This window comes from Amphiura filiformis, chromosome 16 (assembly GCF_039555335.1).
Source record: "Amphiura filiformis chromosome 16, Afil_fr2py, whole genome shotgun sequence".
Classification (NCBI taxonomy): domain Eukaryota; kingdom Metazoa; phylum Echinodermata; class Ophiuroidea; order Amphilepidida; family Amphiuridae; genus Amphiura; species Amphiura filiformis.
In genome coordinates, this window is record NC_092643.1 from 31734570 (window position 1) to 31756349 (window position 21780).

General features: G+C 36.0%; 1 protein-coding gene across 5 annotated transcripts in view; it reads right to left on the reverse strand.

Annotated features, from left to right (window-relative positions):
* Positions 1-14361: 14361 nt before the first annotated feature.
* LOC140135878 (piezo-type mechanosensitive ion channel component 2-like) overlaps positions 14362-21780 on the reverse strand; it is a 61683-nt gene continuing 54264 nt past the window's right edge. For all 5 annotated transcript variants that reach the window (XM_072157535.1, XM_072157533.1, XM_072157532.1 and 2 more), the window contains one exon: positions 14362-19931. In XM_072157535.1, coding sequence (XP_072013636.1) covers positions 19679-19931 — 253 coding nt within the window. In that variant the 3' untranslated portion in view covers positions 14362-19678. The remainder of the gene's footprint in view (positions 19932-21780) is intronic.

Below are 21780 nucleotides of genomic sequence, written 5' to 3' on the forward strand. Positions count from 1 at the left end.
TGCCGAAAAGGGTCAAGGTCATGTCAAGGTCATCCGAGTATAGTTTGTTGGATTATCATCAAACTTGGTGGATGAGATCACCATCGAGTGCCAATTATTGTCAAGGTCATGTCAAGGTCATCAGAGCAAAAATTGTTGGATTGTCATCAAACTTGGTTGATGAGATCACCATCGAGTGCCGAAAATGGTCAAGGTCATATCAAGGTCATACGAGTATAGATTATTGGATTGCCACCAAACTTGGTGCATGGGATCATCATCGAATGCTGAAAATGGTCAAGGTCATGTCAAGGTCATCAGAGTAAAGATTATTAGATTGTAACCAAACTTGGTGAATGAGATCACCATCGAGCGCCAATATTGTCAAGGTCATATCAAGGTCATCCTAGTATAGATTGTTGGATTGTCACCAAGTTTGGTGCCTGGGATCACCATCGAATGCCAAAAATGGATAAGGTCATGTCAAGGTCATCAGAGTAAAGATGGTTGGATTGTAACTAAACTTGGTGGATGATATCACCATCGAGTGCCAATAATGGTCAAGGTCATGTCAAGGTCATAGGTGGTTAGGGTGGGAATCACAGGCATATATATTCGTGTTTGCTCAAACACAACAGTGCCATCTAGTTATATATGCCTGTGTAGCAGGGCATATATATTCTCCTTATGCTCTTTAGTCTTCTCCTTCTTCTCCTTCTTCTTCTCCTCCTTCTCACGCTTCATATTGACAGGGCTAGCTCCAAAACTACAAGGGCCCCAGGGCTCATACTTGGCACACTTAATGGCCCCACCCCAAAGATGTGCCATTTAGGGGTCAAGGTCATGTCAAGGTCGTCTAAGTATATATTGTTGGATTGTCATCATATTTGGTGGATGTGATCACAATCGAATGCCGAAAGGGGTCAAGGTCATGTCAAGGTCATCCGAGTATAGTTTGTTGGATTATCATCAAACTTGGTGGATGAGCTCACCATCGAGTGGCAATTATTGTCAAGGTCATGTCAAGGTCATCAGAGCAAAAATTGTTGGGTTGTCATCAAACTTGGTTGATGAGATCACCATCGAGTGCCGAAAATGGTCAAGGTCATATCAAGGTCATCCGAGTATAGAGTATTGAATTGCCACAAGACTTGGTGCATGGGATCACCATCGAATGACAAAAATGGTCAAGGTCATGTCAAGGTCATCAGAGTAAAGATTATTGGATTGCCACCAAACTTGGTGCATGGGATCATAATCGAATGCCAAAATGGTCAAGGTCATGTCAAGGTCATCAGAGTAAAGATTGTTAGATTGTAACCAAACTTGGTGAATGAGATCACCATCGAGCGCCAGTAATGGTCAAGGTCATGTCAAGGTCATCCGAGTATATATTGTTCGATTGTCACCAAACTTGGTGCATGGGATCACCATCGAATGCCAAAAATGGAAAAGGTCATGTCAAGGTCATCAGAGTAAAGACTGTTGGATTGTAACCAAACTTGGTGGATGATATAACCATCGAGTGCCAATAATGGTCAAGGTCATGTCAAGGTCATTGGGGGGTTAGGGTGGGAATCACAGGCATATATATTCGTGTTTGCTCAAACACAACAGTGCCATCTAGTTCTTCTTCTTCTTCTTCTCCTTCTCCTTCTCACGCTTCATATTAACAGGGCTAGCTCCAAAACTACAAGGGCCCCAGGGCTCATACTTGGTACACTTAATGGCCCCACCCCAAAGATGTGCCTTTTAGGGGTCAAGGTCATGTCAAGGTCGTCTAAGTATATATTGTTGGATTGTCATCATATTTGGTGGATGTGATCACAATCGAATGGCGAAAAGGGTCAAGGTCATGTCAAGGTCATCCGAGTATAGTTTGTTGGATTATCATCAAACTTGGTGGATGAGATCACCATCGAGTGCCAATTATGGTCAAGGTCATGTCAAGGTCATCAGAGCAAATATTGTTGGATTGTCATCAAACTTGGTTCATGAGATCACCATCGAGTGCCAAAAATGGTCAAGGTCATATCAAGGTCATCCGAGTATAGATTATTGGATTGGCACCAAACTTGGTGCATGGGATCACCATCGAATGCCAAAATGGTCAAGGTCATGTCAAGGTCATCAGAGTAAAGATTATTGGATTGCCACCAAACTTGGTGCATGGGATCATAATCGAATGTCAAAAATGGTCAAGGTCATGTCAAGGTCATCAGAGTAAAGATTGTTAGATTGTAACCAAACTTGGTGAATGAGATCACCGTCGAGCGCCAATATTGGTCAAGGTCATGTCAAGGTCATTCTAGTATAGATTGTTGGATTGTCACCAAACTTGGTGCATGGGATCACCATCGAATGCCAAAAATGGATAAGGTCATCTCAAGGTCATCAGATTAAAGGTTGTTAGATTGTAACCAAACTTGGTGGATGATATCACCATCGAGTGCCAATAATGGTCAAGGTCATGTCAAGGTCATTGGAGGTTAGGGTGGGAATCACAGGCATATATATTCGTGTTTGCTCAAACACAACAGTGCCATCTAGTTCTTCTTCTCCTTCTTCTTCTCCTTCTCACGCTTCATATTAACAGGGCTAGCTCCAAAACTACAAGGGCCCCAGGGCTCATACTTGGTACACTTAATGGCCTCACCCCAAAGATGTGCCTTTTAGGGGTCAAGGTCATGTCAAGGTCGTCTAAGTATATATTGTTGGATTGTCATCATATTTGGTGAATGTGATCACAATAGAATGCCGAAAAGGGTCAAGGTCATGTCAAGGTCATCCGAGTAAAGTTTCTTGGATTATCATCAAACTTGGTGGATGAGATCTCCATCGAGTGCCAATTATAGTCAAGGTCATGTCAAGGTCATCAGAGCAAAAATTGTTGGATTGTCATCAAACTTGGTACATGAGATCACCATCGAGTGCCGAAAATGGTCAAGGTCATATCAAGGTCATCCGAGTATAGATTATTGGATTGCCACCAAACTTGGTACATGGGATCACCATCGAATGCCAAAAATGGTCAAGGTCGTGTCAAGGTCATCAGAGCAAAGATTATTGGATTGCCACCAATCTTGGTACATGGGATCATAATCGAATGCGAAAAATGGTCAAGGTCATGTCAAGGTCATCAGAGTAAAGATTGTTAGATTGTAACCAAACATGGTGAATGAGATCACAATCGAGCGCCAATATTGGTCAAGGTCATCCGAGTTAGATTGTCGGATTGTCACCAAACTTAGTGCATGGCATCACCATCGAATGCCAAAAATGGATAAGGTCATGTCAAGGTCATCAGAGTTAAGATTGTTGGATTGCAACCAAACTTGGTGGATGATATGACCATTGAGTGCTTATAATGGTCAAGGTCATGTCAAGGTCATTGGGGGTTAGGGTAGGAATCACAGGCATATATATTCGTGTTTGCTCAAACACAACAGTGCCATCTAGTTAGTCTTCTCCTTTTTCTTCTCCTTTTCCTCCTCACGCTTCATATTAACAGGGCTAGCTCCAAAACTACAAGGGCCCCAGGGCTCAAACTTGGCACACTTAATGGCCCCACCCCAAAGATGTGCCTTTTAGGGGTCAAGGTCATGTCAAGGTCGTCTAAGTATATACTTTTGGATTGTCATCATATTTGGTGGATGTGATCACAATCGAATGCCGAAAAGGGTCAAGGTCATGTCAAGGTCATCCGAGTATAGATTATTGGATTGCCACCAAACTTGGTCCATGGGATCGCCATCGAGTGCCAAAAATTGTCAAGGTCATGTCAAGGTCATCAGAGTAAAGATTATTGGATTGCCACCAAACTTGGTGCATGGGATCACAATCGCATGCCAAAATGGTCAAGGTCATGTCAAGGTCATCAGAGTAAAGATTATTGAATTGCCACCAAACTTGGTGCATGGGATCATAATCGAAAGCCAAAAATGGTCAAGGTCATGTCAAGGTCATCCGAGTATAGATTGTTGGATTATCACCAAACTTGGTGCATGGGATCACCATCGAATGCCAAAAATGGTCAAGGTCATGTCAAGGTCATCAGAGTAAAGATTATTGGATTGCCACCAAACTTGGTGCATGGGATCATAATCGAAAGCCAAAAATGGTCAAGGTCATGTCAAGGTCATCCGAGTATAGATTGTTGGATTATCACCAAACTTGGTGCATGGGATCACCATCGAATACCAAAAATGGATAAGGTCATGTCAAGGTCAACAGAGTAAAGATGTTGGATTGTAACCAAACTTGGTGGATGATATCACCATCGAGTGCCAATAATGTTCAAGGTCATGTCAAGGTCATTGGGGGTTAGGGTGGGAATCACAGGCATATATATTCGTGTTTGCTCAAACACAACAGTGCCATCTAGTCTTCTCCTTCTTCTTCTCCTTCTCCTCCTCACGCTTCATATTAACAGGGCTAGCTCCAAAACTGCAAGGACCCCAGGGCTCATACTTGGCGCACTTAATGCCCCCACCCCAAAGATGTGCCTTTTAGGGGTCAAGGTCATGTCAAGGTCATCTAAGTATATATTGTTGGATTGTCATTATATTTGGTGGATGTGATCACAATCGAATGCCGAAAAGGGTCAAGGTCATGTCAAGGTCATCCGAGTATAGTTTGTTGGATTGTCATCAAACTTGGTTGATGAGATCACCATCGAGTGCCGAAAATGGTCAAGGTCATATCAAGGTCATCCGAGTATAGATTATTGGATTGGCACCAAACTTGGTGCATGGGATCACCATCGAATGCCAAAAATGGATAAGGTCATGTCAAGGTCATCAGATTAAAGATTGTTAGATTGTAACCAAACTTGGTGGATGATATCACCATCGAGTGCCAATAATGGTCAAGGTCATGTCAAGGTCATTGGGGGTTAGGGTGGGAATCACAGGCATATATATTCGTGTTTGCTCAAACACAACAGTGCCATCTAGTTCTTCTTCTGGTCTTTAGAATAGGTATTCATCAAGTGAGTTAGAAGCATCTGTGATTAGAAGTAAAACTGCATGCTGCGCGATTCCTTTGTCAAAATGATTGAAACAAACTTACACGAAATGCTTTACAATACATTTTGTTCAAGATATCTGTGACTGAGTCTCACATAGCCTCATATTAAGGCGGGTTGCAGAACTTAAGTTAATGACGATCGGAAATAAACTGAGACATTGATAAAATCGTAAATGACGCTATTGTATATAATTTGCAGCTGGCGTTTTTACGGATTATAGGATTCGCATAGTTTTTAATTTTCCCACTTTTGAAAATAAAATAACCCGCATAACTGTAATGCTAATGAGGATTTTCATTTGATCCTTTTTTTTTATATCTGTAAATATACTGTAAAACACAATGTATTCTATATAAATCTGTAAATCACGAAAAGCTAATAAGAGTATGCATAACTCTCGTAAAGTTTTATAACTACTACAATTCATATTCTATCATTTTTAGTCCATTAAATTGCATTTCGTCTATTCCAGCATCGACTGTCAGTTCCTTTTATGGGCTATTCCATTTGAATCCATTCACCCCTTAAGGAAGACATGACCTTAATCTCCGACACAGCGAGTGTGAATTTCAAATGGGGTTACCTGAATGGGTGGGTTCATCTGACGTCTACACCTCTCTCTGAGAGATTAAGGTCATGTATTCCAAAGTGGGTGTGTGGATTTCAAGTGGAATAGCACATTTACTGTTATTCAGCTCCTTTTCCAATGGAATAATCTTGTAAGAGGAAATTTGTTTCTTATCTGTCTAATTTATCTATGACTTGATTCACTGAAAACGTGACGGCACATCCACCTTTGGCAAGTCTGTACTCACATGTAAGAATATATAGTACCTGCTTTATCAATTATGTTGTAGATATTGCCTTTTACCAGTAGGAGAGACTGATTCAAGATATCTGCCTCTCATATAGAAATACAGTATGGTGTTACTTGTATGTAGTGTGATTCAATCAAATACATCTGTCTCCTCGGTAAAATGGCTGTATCTGTGCTGTAACTTATATGTTGATAGTGCTTTTTATCTTGATAGGACAGAAGTATGTGTCACACATCACAGATTGTCTTTACGGATTTGTATGTACTTCATCTTACACAAACAACCTATGAGAAAATAATTGTGGATAATAGCTCATGGATAGCGTCATATCAAGAAAAATATTGATTATATCGTTAATCACATTATTATATTAATTTAACTTGACATTAAGTTTGAAGTGAAATTTCAGTCAGAAAGGGATCTGCTATTAATTGGGGTGTATCAGGAAATGATGTCAAATAATATTGTGATATAAAATGTCTACCTTATTCGGAATAAATAGCACCAGACAATAATGTACTCTTATCTTACATAGACATTGCCACAGACAAAACTGTGCTCTTACTGTGTACCTTACGTAAGACGATAATGTGCTCTTACTTACCTTACCCAAAATACCTACAAGCCCTCGTCTCGAAATTACAACTCGCATAACAGCAAATATATAGAAAACCTCAATTCGCAGCACAAAACGAATTCATTTCGGGATTCCTACACGAATTATATTATATATGTCTTAAAAATGGAGAAAAAGTTCGAGAAAGAGAAAAAAGATGAAAAATATAGCTTAATGTAAAAATATCATTTACCCACTTGTCACCCACTTACTACGAGCTCATTGATTACAGAAATGAGATACAGATTCTAGTCGAGGTCCATATTGACCGACCGAAAGAATGTGTAATTACGCCCATACCAATTAGGACGTTTGCAACCGAATGATTAATTGCAGTATTCTCAATAGACAACAGGTTGTGTTCTTCCTATCCTATACTTATTTCATACAAAATTTGCAGCTGGCGTTTTAATTGTGACTTTTTCCAATTTCAAGAATTCTGACATGACTGTTATGTTAACGAGGATCTCATTTGATATCTTTTTTATATTTGTAAATATACTATATAACCCAATTTGTTCTAAATGCACGAAAAAGCGAATAAGAGTGTGCATAACTCTTTACAAAATTAGTACAATTCCATTAAAGTCCATTAAATTGGATTTCGTCTATTCCAGCATCGACTGTTATTCAGTTCCTTTTATGGGCTATTCCACTTAAACCCATTCACCCCTTAAGGAAGATATAACCTTAATCTCCCACACAGGGAGTGTGAATTTCAAATGGGGGTTACCTGCATGGGTGGTTTCATTTGAAATCTACACACCTCCGTCTGGGAGATTAAGGTTATGTATTCAAATTAAGTAGGTGTAAGGATGTCATCTGGAATAGCACATTTACTGTTATTCAGCTCCTTTTCCAATGGAATAATCTTGTAAGAGGAAATTTGTTTCTTATCTATCTAATTTATCTATGACTTGATTCACCGAAAACGTGATGGCACATCCACTATTGGCAAGGCTGTACTCACATGTAAGAATATATAGTACCTGCTTTGTCAATTATGCTGTAGATATTGCCTTTTACCAGTAGCAGAGACTGATTCAAGATAGCTGCCTCTCATATAGAAATACAGTATGCTTGTATGTAGTGTGATTCAATTAAACACACATATCTCCTTAGTAGAAATGGCTGTATCTGTGCTGTAACTTATTTGTAGACAGTACTTTTTAACTTGATACGACAGAAGTATGTGTCCCACATCACAGATTGTCTGTACGGATTTGTATTTTCCTTTTCTTACCCAATCAACCTATGAGATTGTTGTAAATTTACCGAGCTAAGTAACTAACTTTATGTATTTACTTTTACTAACTTACGTACTTACTTTTACTAACTTACGTACTTACCTTTACTAACTTACGTACTTACTTTTACTAACTTACGTACTTACTTTTACTAACTTACGTACTTACTTTTACTAACTTACGTACTTACTTTTATTAACTTACTTTTACTGTCATATTCTGAAGAGACCTCGGGTTTGATCATGTAACAATGTAACATAATGACCGTCAACATCTTGCGAAGTGGAGCATTTCAACGGCAATTTACAAGTCGGATTCGTTCAACTCTTTCTTCTAATTGTAGTATCAAAAAATGGAACATATCGCTTAGAGCGAAATGTTTTCTAGACCTTGAAAATTGAAAGTGTTCTCAAATTTAAAATATGTAACGCCGATAACCAAAAAGCTATAATAGTGTTTGAAACCTTGTCTGTATGTAGTGTGATTCAATTAAACACACATATCTCCTTAGTAGAATGGCTGTATCTGTGCTGTAACTTATTTGTAGACAGTACTTTTTAATTTGATACGACAGAAGTATGTGTCCCACATCACAGATTGTCTGTACGGATTTGTATTTTCCTTTTCTTACCCAATCAACCTATGAGATTGTTGTAAATTTACCGAGCTAAGTAACTAACTTACGTATTTACTTTTACTAACTTAGGTACTTACTTTTTTACTAACTTACGTACTTACTTTTACTAACTTACGTACTTACTTTTACTAACTTACGTACTTACTTTTACTAACTTACGTACTTACTTTTACTAACTTACGTACTTACTTTTACTAACTTACGTACTTACCTTTACTAACTTACGTACTTACTTTTACTAACTTACGTACTTACTTTTACTAACTTACGTACTTACTTTTACTAACTTACGTACTTACTTTTACTAACTTACGTACTTACCTTTACTAACTTACGTACTTACTTTTACTAACTTACGTACTTACTTTTACTAACTTACGTACTTACTTTTACTAACTTACGTACATACTTTTACTAACTTACGTACTTACCTTTACTAACTTACGTACTTACTTTTACTAACTTACGTACTTACTTTTACTAACTTGCGTACTTACTTTTACTAACTTACGTACTTACTTTTATTAACTTACTTTTACTGTCATATTCTGAAGAGACCTCGGGTTTGATCATGTAACAATGTAACATAATGACCGTCAACATCTTGCGAAGTGGAGCATTTCAACGGCAATTTACAAGTCGGATTCGTTCAACTCTTTCTTCTAATTGTAGTATCAAAAATGGAACATATCGCTTAGGGCGAAATGTTTTCTAGACCTTGAAAATTGAAAGTGTTCTCAAATTTAAAATATGTAACGCCGATAACCAAAAAGCTATAATAGTGTTTGAAACCTTGTCTGAGCTCCATCTCTTGCTACAGGTTATCCGTGGTTTTATGTATTCGAAGAACCCTTCTTCGCTTTAGGCCCGTAGCAAGTGATTGTTTTACAATCGAATTCTGAATGTCGTGGTAAATATAATGATCGGTTACTGTCTGTCCAACATTGATTTCGTTTTACAGATCTTAAAGTAGCCTACCCCTGGTGAAATGCGCCCCAATACCATCACACTAACCCGCAAACCATCAAACAGGGCGATCCACATACATGTAGCGGAGTCTTGTCCACCCCATGTACATGATGTAGCAAACACAAAACGTTTTACAGAAAACGTTTACATGTCAGATTACATACAGGGTATAAAACGTTTTAATAACATTAAAAACGTAACCATGTACTGCACAACATTCTGACATACCATTTGACAAAATATTTGCCAAATTGTTTTTTTTAATGGTTTTTTTTACGTTTATATAAACCCGACATTTAAATGTTAAAAAACGTTTTGCGTTTATAACACGTTTTTAACGTTTTAAAGACATTTCTGTGTTTGCTGGGCTATCATCAAGTTATTTCAGTACGACAGGTTGGTTTTGATAAAAAAAAATCTGTCATTTGCTTTAAAATATGACCATACTATACCAACATCAAATTCTTTTTGTAGACACAAACATTGAATGTTTGTGATTTGGACACAGAATACACTGTATTCTAATAAATACTTTGAAAGATTAGATGAAGAAAATAATCAATTTTGTCCAAGTCACGATTTAATCAAATCATGCCTCGTAAAACAAATAGGATATTTAATCAAAATACATATTTTTCTTGAGCGTCACAAATTTGATTGAATCTAGTACAATCTAACTCTAAATTAAGAAAATGCTTGTGATGTTCTCCTTGCCTAATATAAAAAATATAAACAGTACCATTTCACTTACCGTATATGTCCACACCGTTTTGTGATACTTTTAGAATGTTCATTGTGGTGCACAAGTGGGAAAATCCCAAAGATTGTAAAGTGAATATGACATCATGTTGGGAAAACCCCACAGGAAGTGATGTAATATGAAAGGTTAATGTTTATAATTATTCTTGGGAATTTCCCAGATTATATCATATATGTGAATGAAGTAATTGGCTATTAATAGAATGAGACTTTTTGTTATTATAAGAAAATGTAAACACAATTCTTCACAGTATTATAGTGTTGTTGTGGGCTAGTAATAGTGTGCTTACAGTCCATTTCCTTGAAAGAAAGGAATTGCGAACCAGAAATATTTTATGTAGTCAATGCACTACTATCCAGTAATATCAGAGAAGATCTAGTCTACGTCAAAGTGCGTACCTCTTCCAAGAAAGGAATATATTCTTCTGTCGACTTGCTGAAGTCTGAAGGCCTGTTTTTCATTAGAAATTAAGTGGAATGTGAAAAGAGTACCATTTTGGAGATATAACCAACTGTGCGAGGATTTAATGCAAAGGATATAAAAGTATTCAGTGGACTTCGCTGAACAGTGATATTTGCAGGACAAGTTAATCAGGACATACATCAGAACTTGAGATCAACAATACGAAGAAGGCTGCTGGCTATAGTAAAATCATTAAACATTGAGTATATTGATTCTGTCTGATTGTATGTATTTTTATTCACTCACAAGATTAGGTAAAACCATACCTTTCTGTTGATTAAAAGATTCAGATATTGTTAACTTAATTAAACAGTGTGTTTTACTGTGCATTCTGAAGTAAATTTGGGGGAAAATGTGTTTTTGGCCTTGAGTCATTATTAACGACTCGTAACACTTCTTAATTTAAGGCCAATAAGATATCAAAAGCGTTTTCTCCCTTCCGAGAAAGGTCATGCACATGCATGGTGGCGGTACGGAAATTACACTCCTTAATATAGGAGTAGAATAGAATAGAATACAGCAATTTTCGATTGTCTAATGAAGATCTTAGATGCAAAATGCAACGTGTGAACAAGTAAAAAGACATCTTTTGATGTTTGTTTAACATTTATTTATCTTCTTCCGTTGCTGGGATATTAATTATTGATTTCCAGAGTTCCTGAAATCTTTGTTATTTTCCGGAAAATGGGGGAAATTTGAATTAAAACAGCTATAAAAGACACATTATCTTTAATTAAAATATTTTGGTGTTTGTTTGACATTGACATCTTCTTCCGTTGGGATATTAAAAATTATTGATTTCCAGAAATATTGGTTATTTTCCAGAAAATGGGGAAATTTGAATGAAAACAGCTATAAGATATAAATCAATGTACAGTTAAAGCAATATTATAACATTATCATACAAAATAGATTAGCAATTCTTTGACATAAAATGTTAGTTTTACTGTCAGATATATCCCCTTTTAATTTTGAGCCGAACAACTACGGCAAAACAAAGAAGATTGGAATTTACTACCAGCGCGTATGTCGCCAATACGTACCACTCCTTCGGTCATGTTATGGTACGACCCTTTGTTGTGTAGATCACCGTCCCATACGCCGTGTGCGCCCGGCGTGTGCGTACTGTGTGTTATGAACATCGTGTATGCGTTCGACTAATAATTCCATCGTAATAATAAGACGCCGGTTCCGGCGCTTTATTCAAAATCTCGGATTTTGACAAAACTACAGCACCTAGAGTCTTGATTTTTGCAGGGTATATTGGTTTAATAAAGTACAATATAATCGTGTAAAAAATGAATTTTAAAAAATCAGTGAGGGCGTCCTCAACAGCAAATGTTATAATATGGCTTTAAATGTAATTTGTTGAATTAGGTTACAGAACACTGTTCTTTTACATTAAAAGCTTTAAAAAAACCCAGTTAATTCATTGATATTGCCAAAAAAGTTAGTTTGCAAGAACCGAATTATATAAGAATAGGTAATTTTGGCATAATGTTAAAAATATTTTGGATTCAAAAAGGAAATGAGGCATGTTTTAGAAAGGAAATATCAATCTGTTTAGTGGCAAAACGCATTTTGTATTGTGCTTTGTAAACTTACCACGTTTTGCAACTCAACTCTTCATATAGGGCAGCTATTGCAGTTGGCGCATTCTGGCGCTAAACCCACCAAATTATAATTAGAATCGACATTCTGGGTGGATTGCATTACAACAACCCAATGAAATAAAAACAATTGCTGCCCTGTTATAAAACCCAAAACGCCTTTAGTCTCAACACCACAATAAAGGTTTTCACACCTGCAACCTTTTATAAGCTACCTATCAATTTAAAATGTGACTAAACAATAGAGAACCCAAATAAAGAGAAACCAATAGCATTGCTTTGCAAAGCCAAACATTTTAAGGCTCATGCATCGGTGTGGAATTGGACGGTTCTATGTGTTTTATGCCAGAGGTAATTTAGTTGCCATCATCTGATACCCGGGATCTGATATCACACCCTGGGACCCGATACTTGACCGGATATAGATTTGGCCAATGTCTACCTATGACCAAAGGCACTGGTCAATAACTAGACTACTCTAGATGACCCCTGCATAATTAGTCCAGGTCTGGATCTCCAAAAGTGCACTAGTTTTTGAGTTACCTTCACTCACATACTGGAAAGATGACTTGGTGTTTTTTGGTTAGAGACCATAAATATACATTAGGGTTGATTTAACGATTTAAATATATATATATGTGATTTTCGTAATGTGTATAAATCACAGGTGTATAAGGCTTATGCCTGACAACTCGTCAAAATCGAAAAACATTAGGGTTTGAGGATATTAAATTTAATCATGTGGGACATTTTTTGCTATAGCCACTTTTGCAATATCATGGTGTGCGCCCAAGGGGTCATTTTGACCACATTTTAAAGGGATTAAAGTTAATATCCCTAAAATCTAATGTATATTGGTGGTCTCTAACCTAAAAACACCAAGTCATCTTTCTAGTATGTGAGTGAAGGTAGACCCCCTATCCACATAGTCCAGACTTTGCCTATATCATATGGTTTGAGGATGGAGGGTACAAAGGCTATTGCACTAGTTTTAGTTCATAACTTAGACATGTCAGGGACTTTTTGTATAAAACACAATGAAAAAAAGTTAAAAAGGTGAAGGTCCATTCAGAGGCCTCAGTGAAAGTGTAAAAAAAAATCAAAATTTCGTATAAATGGCTTAAAAGTGAAAGATAAGTCATTAAAATTGTCATTGGTATTTTTGAAATGAAAAATGTGGCAAAAACTAGGAGTATTGACAAAGTTAAAGCCCCAAATATATGAAGCTAATTTCTTTAATACGTAAGTAGAAATATTGCAGTTTCATGTAAAATAATACGACTTATTGGCTTAACCACTAGCAGGCTATGTTAGTACATCCGTGACACCAACAAAGGTGCAAAACACTGAATTTGGATGATTTTATGATTTTCCGAATGAGCAAATTAAAAACAAAAAACCCAACAACATTTTGGAATTCCAACTAAAAACGAATGTGTTTTAGTGACGTTTCACCAATATACTAGTGGTTTCATCAAACTGTTGTATTATTGAGTATTAGAACCCAAACAAGACTCAAGAGCATCCCGACGTTAAAACAATATGATTATTTTTCAATATTCCACTTTTCATTTGGTCACAAAATGACATTAACCATATTTGACCAATTGGTGCTTGGCATGCTTAGTCAATCAATGATAGCATGGCATCTGTGCTGATAGACATCATAATATTTAGAATTCAGTCATTGTTCTTTTTGTATATTTTTGTTGATTTATTAAAACTATGAAATTAGGAAGTCAAAATTGGGATTTTTGTACATAAATATTAAAACGTTGAAGTCATAACCATTATATCCTGGGCCAGAAAGGTTTCATTATCATTGAGGTATTTTTTCAGAGAAGAGCAGGTAGGCAACTACTTGATTATATATCTGCACCTTCCATATTACATATTTTGGAAAAGTATTATTTTAGAAATTGCCTTTATGTTACCAAAAGTGGAGGTTATAGTGCCCTCGGCTATTCATAGAACTACATGTAAAAACCAGTTCTAGAAAACCAGGCCTAAAATAAAAATGTCTGTTCTTTTTTACCTAAATTTTGAATACGATGTAGATTTAATATCTGAAATGTAATGCAAGTAGTGTCATTGCTGCTCTTCTAAATTCATTTATAAAATGTCCAGTTGTCCACCCCAGACCAAGATGCAAACTTGAAAACTGGGTGTTAAGACAATGGCTGTTTTTGAAGTGATGGACACTAAAGTAAAATAAACAGAAACGTGAGACAAAATAAACCGGTTTGACTGTTTATTAACTGACAATTCATATTCACTGCAAAAAAAGTGCAGTGAACATATCAACATTTACAAGCATTAATTCTAGCGATAAAAATCCTAGTTTGCACTACAACAGTCAATTACTGTACAAAACACAGGGCAAAATGCACAACAATGTGAGTGTGACGATCATATCCTTTAAGGATGTCACAAATATTACAGGACTTTTGACTCATGATTTCCAGGTTGCTGGTTCGAACCTTGGTAACGTTAACCTGCATTTGTCTATTCCAGTTGAGATCTATACACCCCTTAAGGAAGACATGACCTTAATCTCCCTCACAGAGAGTGTGAATTTAAAATGGGGTTACCTGAATGGGTGAGTCTATTTGAAATTTACACCTCCTGTGTGGCATGGAGTTACCTGAATGGGTGAGTCTATTTGAAATCTACACCTCCTGTGTGGGAGATTAAGGCTGTGTCTTTCATTCGGGGTATATGAATTGGAATAGCCCTCTATTGTTCCCCCATTTCACTACAAGACATTTGAACCTATCAACAGATAAAGAATTATAATCTACAACAGGGGTTCCCTATTCAGCATCAAAGTGGTTACTGAATTCTTTTGGTTACCGGATCACGTTATTTTGGTATGTCTTTGAGTGCCATATACTTTGTGTGGTGATCGTGATTCATTACTCAAGTTGACATAATAACATTACGTAACTTCGATACTGAATTATGTGTGGTCACAGGGCCAAACTCATTTCAAAGATCTTTATACAAGGACAAAGTACATCTTGTGTTTTGCTATGCATGCTGTACATTTCAGGGGCTGTTCAAGGGAATACCACCATTGGTCTACGACTGGCCATATCTGGTTTACAGACCCCCTATTGAGAACCCCTGATCTATAAACTGGCTTCAGCCTTTTAAAACTGTACACGTTTTTATTCTATTGCATATTAGCTATTCTATCACAACTGAAACGAGTTACATTATTTGTGCATAAAAAAACCCTCGCTTTGTTCATTTATTGTTCGCTTTTTACTTTGTCCGACAATTTTATACATCATTTGTTAGAAAACTCGAAAATTATCGCAAAAATATTTTTTCGAAAAGAAAGGGCATTTTCCAAGGCAGCTATGGATTCAGCAGATTGTCTGTTGTACCATTTCTTCTTAAAGGCAGCTATTGATTCAGTATATTGTCCATTTTCTTTTGCAGTGGCATAATGGGAGGGGTGGCATTTTAAGCACCCCTTTGTCCCCATGCTAAGACAATAAAAGTGCTCATTTGTGAGCAAAATTATAATGCCCTATGTCATTCAAAAGTTGACAAAACAGAAGAAATATTCAGCTGCCATTATTAAAAGTTAACATTGCAACAATGTCAGAGATTTTCAAACTTCTTCCTTTTCTCTGAGTTCCTTAATATTATTATAAGCTATTAGAATTGATAATTTTAAAAGACCTTCCATAGAAAATGGAGTGACTTACAAACATACAAAGCAAAGCTATAAACCATACCTGAGATATACAAGCCCACATAAACATGACATAAATACATAGGTGTACTGGAATTAGAAGAATGCGCAATGAAAACAAAATCAAAATTAAAATTAAAATTAAGATTGAAATTTAAAAAAATATTATTTCTTCATTTCTTTAAACAAATTGAAAACATTGATAGATAAAATAACTGCAAAAAGGAAACAAAAAGTCCAACTAAAAACACAGCAAAAAATGTGTGCGATTGTGCATTTTTCCAGTCCACACCAACATTTTGAAATTATTACATTTGATCACTATAAATGTATTGCAGAAAAGCCAGATTATAAAGCAAACCATAATTAAATATCAGACCAAAATACGCTTCTTTACACATGTTAGATTTTGAAAAACAAGAAACCTAAAGACAAAAATTTCAGTTTAAAGCATGATGGTTTTCAACCATTTGTAAAATTGGGATAACATGTGCACTTATTTATTACTGTATAGTGGTTATTTTTGCGGGGTATTATTTTTTTTATAAATTTCACGAATAGAGGTTACATCACATATGTGACCCACTCTGACAAAACCAGCAACATGTTGCATTTTTGACATTTCATGATTTGAATAAAAATGTAAGCACTAGACAATAAGCTTTAAAATGATACCGAATTTATATAAATAGCATCAATACTTTTGTGAATGCCTTTATATTTTTGCCTATTTGCTATTCTGAGAAATGAGCCCATTAGTTTTCTGCTTTACATAAGATTGAATAGAGATTGTCCTATTTCAACTGTTACTTATTGATTAAATAAACTTCTTGTTAATAAGTACTTTCAAGGATTTGAAAGCCCACTTAGTCCCACAGTCAAATACCATGAAATTTAACATTTCAATTTTTTTGGGGGAATGTCATCTTTAGAAGCATATAACTCATTAACATGTCTGGTGACTTGTTCCGCATTTTGTTAGAGTGGGTCACATATTTAACAACAAACAAATATGAAATATTGTCATATGATAACACTGGCAAGGCATACATTTCGTAATATCAACACGCCAAAATCATCTGTGTTGGAAATCACAAAAATATCTGTTTGCAAAAATAACCACTTCCACAGTATCCTATTTAACAACACCAACTAGTACTAAACATTTCATGTTCACATACTCAACACATATGGCTATTCCAGTTGAAATCCATATACCCCCCTGTAGAACACATGACCTTAATCTTCTACACAGGGAGTGTGTGATTTCAAATGGGGTCACCCGAATGGGTAACTCCACTAAAAATCTACACCCACAGTGTGGGAGATTACAGTCATATCTTCCATAGGGGCTGGATTTCAAAATGGAACAGCACACTTTTCGACTTAAGAAAAAACAAATCTACCATATACAACATATATTCAGGATTCAAAAATGTACAGACATTGGAATGGATAAAACATACACAGGATTGACCAATGTTACAGTTGTTATAGAGTCCTGTATAGCAGGATATTTTAGCTGTATTCAATTTTCCCACCGAAGTTAGTTTGTTGAATTAGTCTTTTCCAAAACTAAATTAGTCTTTTCCAAAACTAAATTAGTCTTTTCCAAAACTAAATTAGTCTTTTTCAAAACTAAATTAGTCTTTTTCAAAACTAAATTAGTCTTTTCCAAAACTAAATTAGTCTTTTCCAAAACTAAATTAGTCTTTTCCAAAACTAAATTAGTCTTTTCCAAAACTAAATTAGTCTTTTCAAAAACTAAATTAGTCTTTTCAAAAACTAAATTAGTCTTTTCAAAAACTAAAATTGCAGTATCTACAAGTAAACAACATAGCATATACTGTCTATTTACCCCCTGAAGGTAATTTGGCACCAGTCCGCTCACCAAGCATATCAATAATTTTACATCCAATCAACTTTCTGTGCATCTGCAATTTTTTATAGACTAATAAAGTCACGATTGGCAAGAATTATAAGAGTACATCATTTTTTGTTTAGTAGTAACTCAACCAATTATATGAAAGAAAATAATAATGTCCTAAAATATACAAATAATAGATAACCTGGCAGTCTTTTCATATAGTAATTCTTCAAAACAAACCCCCAAATAGTAATAGTACTATCACATGCAGTACGCTCATCAGGAAGGGGGTTCCATTACAACTCTTAACTTTGTGAAGGGAATAGTCATAAAACTATGAAAACAGCATTAAATTAATTACATAATGCCCAATTTCTTTGACTCCATAATAGGCTGTAACATTGGTAACTATGTGCTTTGGGAATGTAACAGGCTTAAAACACAAAAATAATCTAAATGCTTAATTTTAAAGTATACTTTTAAATTATTCTCAATCTAAAAGCTAAGTAGAATTTTTTTGATCAGTGAAGTCAAACTATTAATTTGTTGGTAAAACTGTTTTACGCAAGCAGTAATACAGGGAGTTCATCATTCTAGTACATTCAACCAAAATTGTAAGTCATACCATTTTTCAGTAATGTGGCAGTGACGTCAATGCGCAGCGCATTTCATTGGGCACAGCCTCAAATCCCTAGCATTCACTCAAAGTGCTAGCATACACAAGCACATGTTTATAACATGCGTAAGCGAAACAGCTGCCTCAACGTGCTGACGACATCACTGCCACATCGGGGTGAAAAATGGTATAGCTCAGGGTGTTCTGCTGTTGATGAATATTAAATCTTTGCTTCATACAGCTACATCAACCTTCATCTCCCACAAAAGGGGTGTAGATTTAAAAAAGAATCACCAATTCAGCTACCCCATTTGAAATTGGCACTCCCTGTGTGGGAGATTGAGTAAAGTCATGTCTTCCATAGTGGATGTATAGATATCAACATGAATCGCCCATTTCTTTGCTCCATACATCTACAACAGTACTTTACCACCTCTCCCTGATGATATTACTCTTGAATGACATAGTTGGACCTTACGCTTTTGCGCCAATGTACTATAAATAAGAAAACACCACCTGGTTTGACTCCTAGACACAAATAACTAGGCCTATTATATCCTATAATCTTGAATCCTACATAAAATGTACACATAGCTTAAACAAGAAAGGAGACCATATAGCTGCTAATTTAACCACTAATTCCAAATGCGCCTTTTATAAAGGGAGTTAGGAAATTTATCCAAAGTAAAAAAACAAAAAATCAAATACAAATTCCTCTTAAAACATTAACAAACATCCTGCACATACAGGGTGACAATGCACTCTGTAGAGAGCGGTCCAATTTCTTCAAAAATAGTCAAACAGTATACAATTGGGTCACTTAGTTGAAATCTATACACCTCTATGGAAGACATGAATTTCAAATGAGGTTACCTGAATGGGTGACTCTATTTGAAATTCACACTCCCTGTGTGGGAGATTGAGGTCTTCCATAGAGGGTGTATGCATTTCAACTGGAATAGCCCGTTACTGTTGCTTCTGTCCATAAATATATTAAAAAAACACATCACATTAAAACATTCACAATACATTTTTTGATCGTCATAAAAAATACAAGTGATGTGTAGTGGTATAAAACAATTGGCGAAAAAATTGGTTGTACTGTGAAATTCACATCGCCATGTGAGTGTACAAAAGGAAAGCTGCCTTGTGTTATGGTTTATGGGCTAGCGGTTCTTGAGATGCTTACAATAGCAACTCATGGATATTAGAAATAAGCTCAAAAGCCATGACTTATGAGTTAACAGTTGAACATTTTTCGATTCTCTGTCATGTATGCAATTTCAAAATGCAACAAAAGGCAGCCGTTTCACAAACATGGCGAATAGTGTAGTAAAATATTCATACACTGCAGACAATTGGTTAGTCTCTCTTGAATTTTGTGTATTCTATAAGAGTCTCCGGTGATCGGTACAGGAATATCAATTTGGCCATCAGGTCTTCTTCCAGCGCCAGCTCGCCGCATTCCCGCACAAGATAGATGTCCAGACAGAGCTTGAGAATACGATCCACGTTGGGTAATTCAGTGAACATGATGGTGAAAGACACGCCACTGAACATTGTGCGAATGAACTTGCCGACGATGGTGATGATCAAGATGTACAAACCGATGATGCTGAAAGGAGAAGGAATAAATATTGGATATTAAGAGGTTGTGCGACCCAATGGACTATTCCATTTAAAATCCACACTACCCCTGTGGAAGATTTTGGAAATATCTTCCACAGAGGGAGTATGAATTTCAAATGGCCAAATGGGCTATTCCATTTAAAATCCACACTATGAGTATGAATTTCAAATGGAATGAACTCATTAAGCAGCTCTGTGTGAAATTCACCCTCCCTCTGTGGAAGATTCAAATTGAATCTTTCTCAAAGGGTGTGTGATATACAAATGGAGTTGCCTAATGTGTTAATTCCATTTAAAATTCATACTCCCCCTGTGAAAAGATATTTCCAAAATCTTCCACAGGGGTAGTGTGAGTTTTAAATGGAATAGCCCAGGTGCCAGACAGAATTCCCACAGACTTTTTAGTTTTAAATTTAGTACCTTTTCACAGACTGAATAACAAAATTTTAGACAGACAGATGCAAAATACAGGGTGATACAAAATGATGTATATCCAACATTACAAACATCTTTAAAGGGCAGGTCTATTGCAAAAACAAGTTTATCTCTATTCAAAGAGAATAATTATTACATTACAAGTTGACACTCGTTGCAATTTTTTTATGCGTATTTCTCCTGAAAAAAGAGAAATTGTGTGGCAAGGCAGCGGGCTGATGAGGTAAGTAAATGAAGCGGACACTATATCATGCTCTCATTTACTTGTGTGACACAATCACAATCACTTTGACAAGTTTGACATTAGCAACAATGAGTTGTACTATTATTTACCATAACAATGCTGCATAACAATATGCAGACTATTGTTCTCATTTCGAAACAAAGCCTCACACAGTATTGTTACTATGCATTTGCTTTGTAATATTTCATCCAACTGAAACTACAGTAACTATAGCATTGCAATATCGCACAGGGATATCAGATACATGAGTTTGTGGACTTAACACGGTTTATATGCTCGTCTCAGATTGATCATGCTGAAATTCTAAGCTCAAATTATTGTTTTATTTTTTAGCCCAAATATTTCTCATGATATTGATATACATATGAATTGTAATATCACAATTTACTAAGATATAAAAAAAAGAAGCGGCTGATTTTATCCATATGTTTGAAAACAATTAAATTTGTAATACTTAATTCAGAGTTTTTTTCTGTGAACAACAACAGTATACGTTCTGTGCATTGAGAATGTTTATAGTCCCTTCCCACAAAGCAGGTACAGTCATTTCATGATGTCAACTTTTTTCTAGGTCAAATCTGTCTCGTTCGAAGGAACTCATCGCTTAAGTTGTTTTTTCGGAATATCAATTTTAAACGTCTTATTTTCAAAAAAAAAAAGTCATTTTCATTGTCCTCATAATATTAGCTTGCCAATGATATGATGTTGTCCGCCGCAATATATATGACCTTTAAACTACTTAAGTGCAGGACATGAAAGATTAATATATGTGTCAGGGCCTAGATTTCGTGCCAGTTTGCGAGAATCAAATACCATCCGAGTCGTTTCACCAACTGCATGATTCAATGAAAGAAATTGATTCTCGCAACAAATGTTACGAGAATCATTGCAAGAATCGATTCAGTGATTCTTGTCAAATCTGAGGCCCTGTGCGTACATCCATAATATCAAAACGATGCACTTGACCGCTGCTACATGTGTCTCTTTTTTACATAATAGCTATGAATAAATACCACTTCAAATCATCCCTAAGTCACATGGTTAAGGAATGTTCTCCTGAACTATGTGACTTGGGATGATTTGAAGTGACCTCCTCTTGAGATGAGACTGGCATTTATTCCCAACTATTATGTAAAAAGAGACACATGTAGCAGCC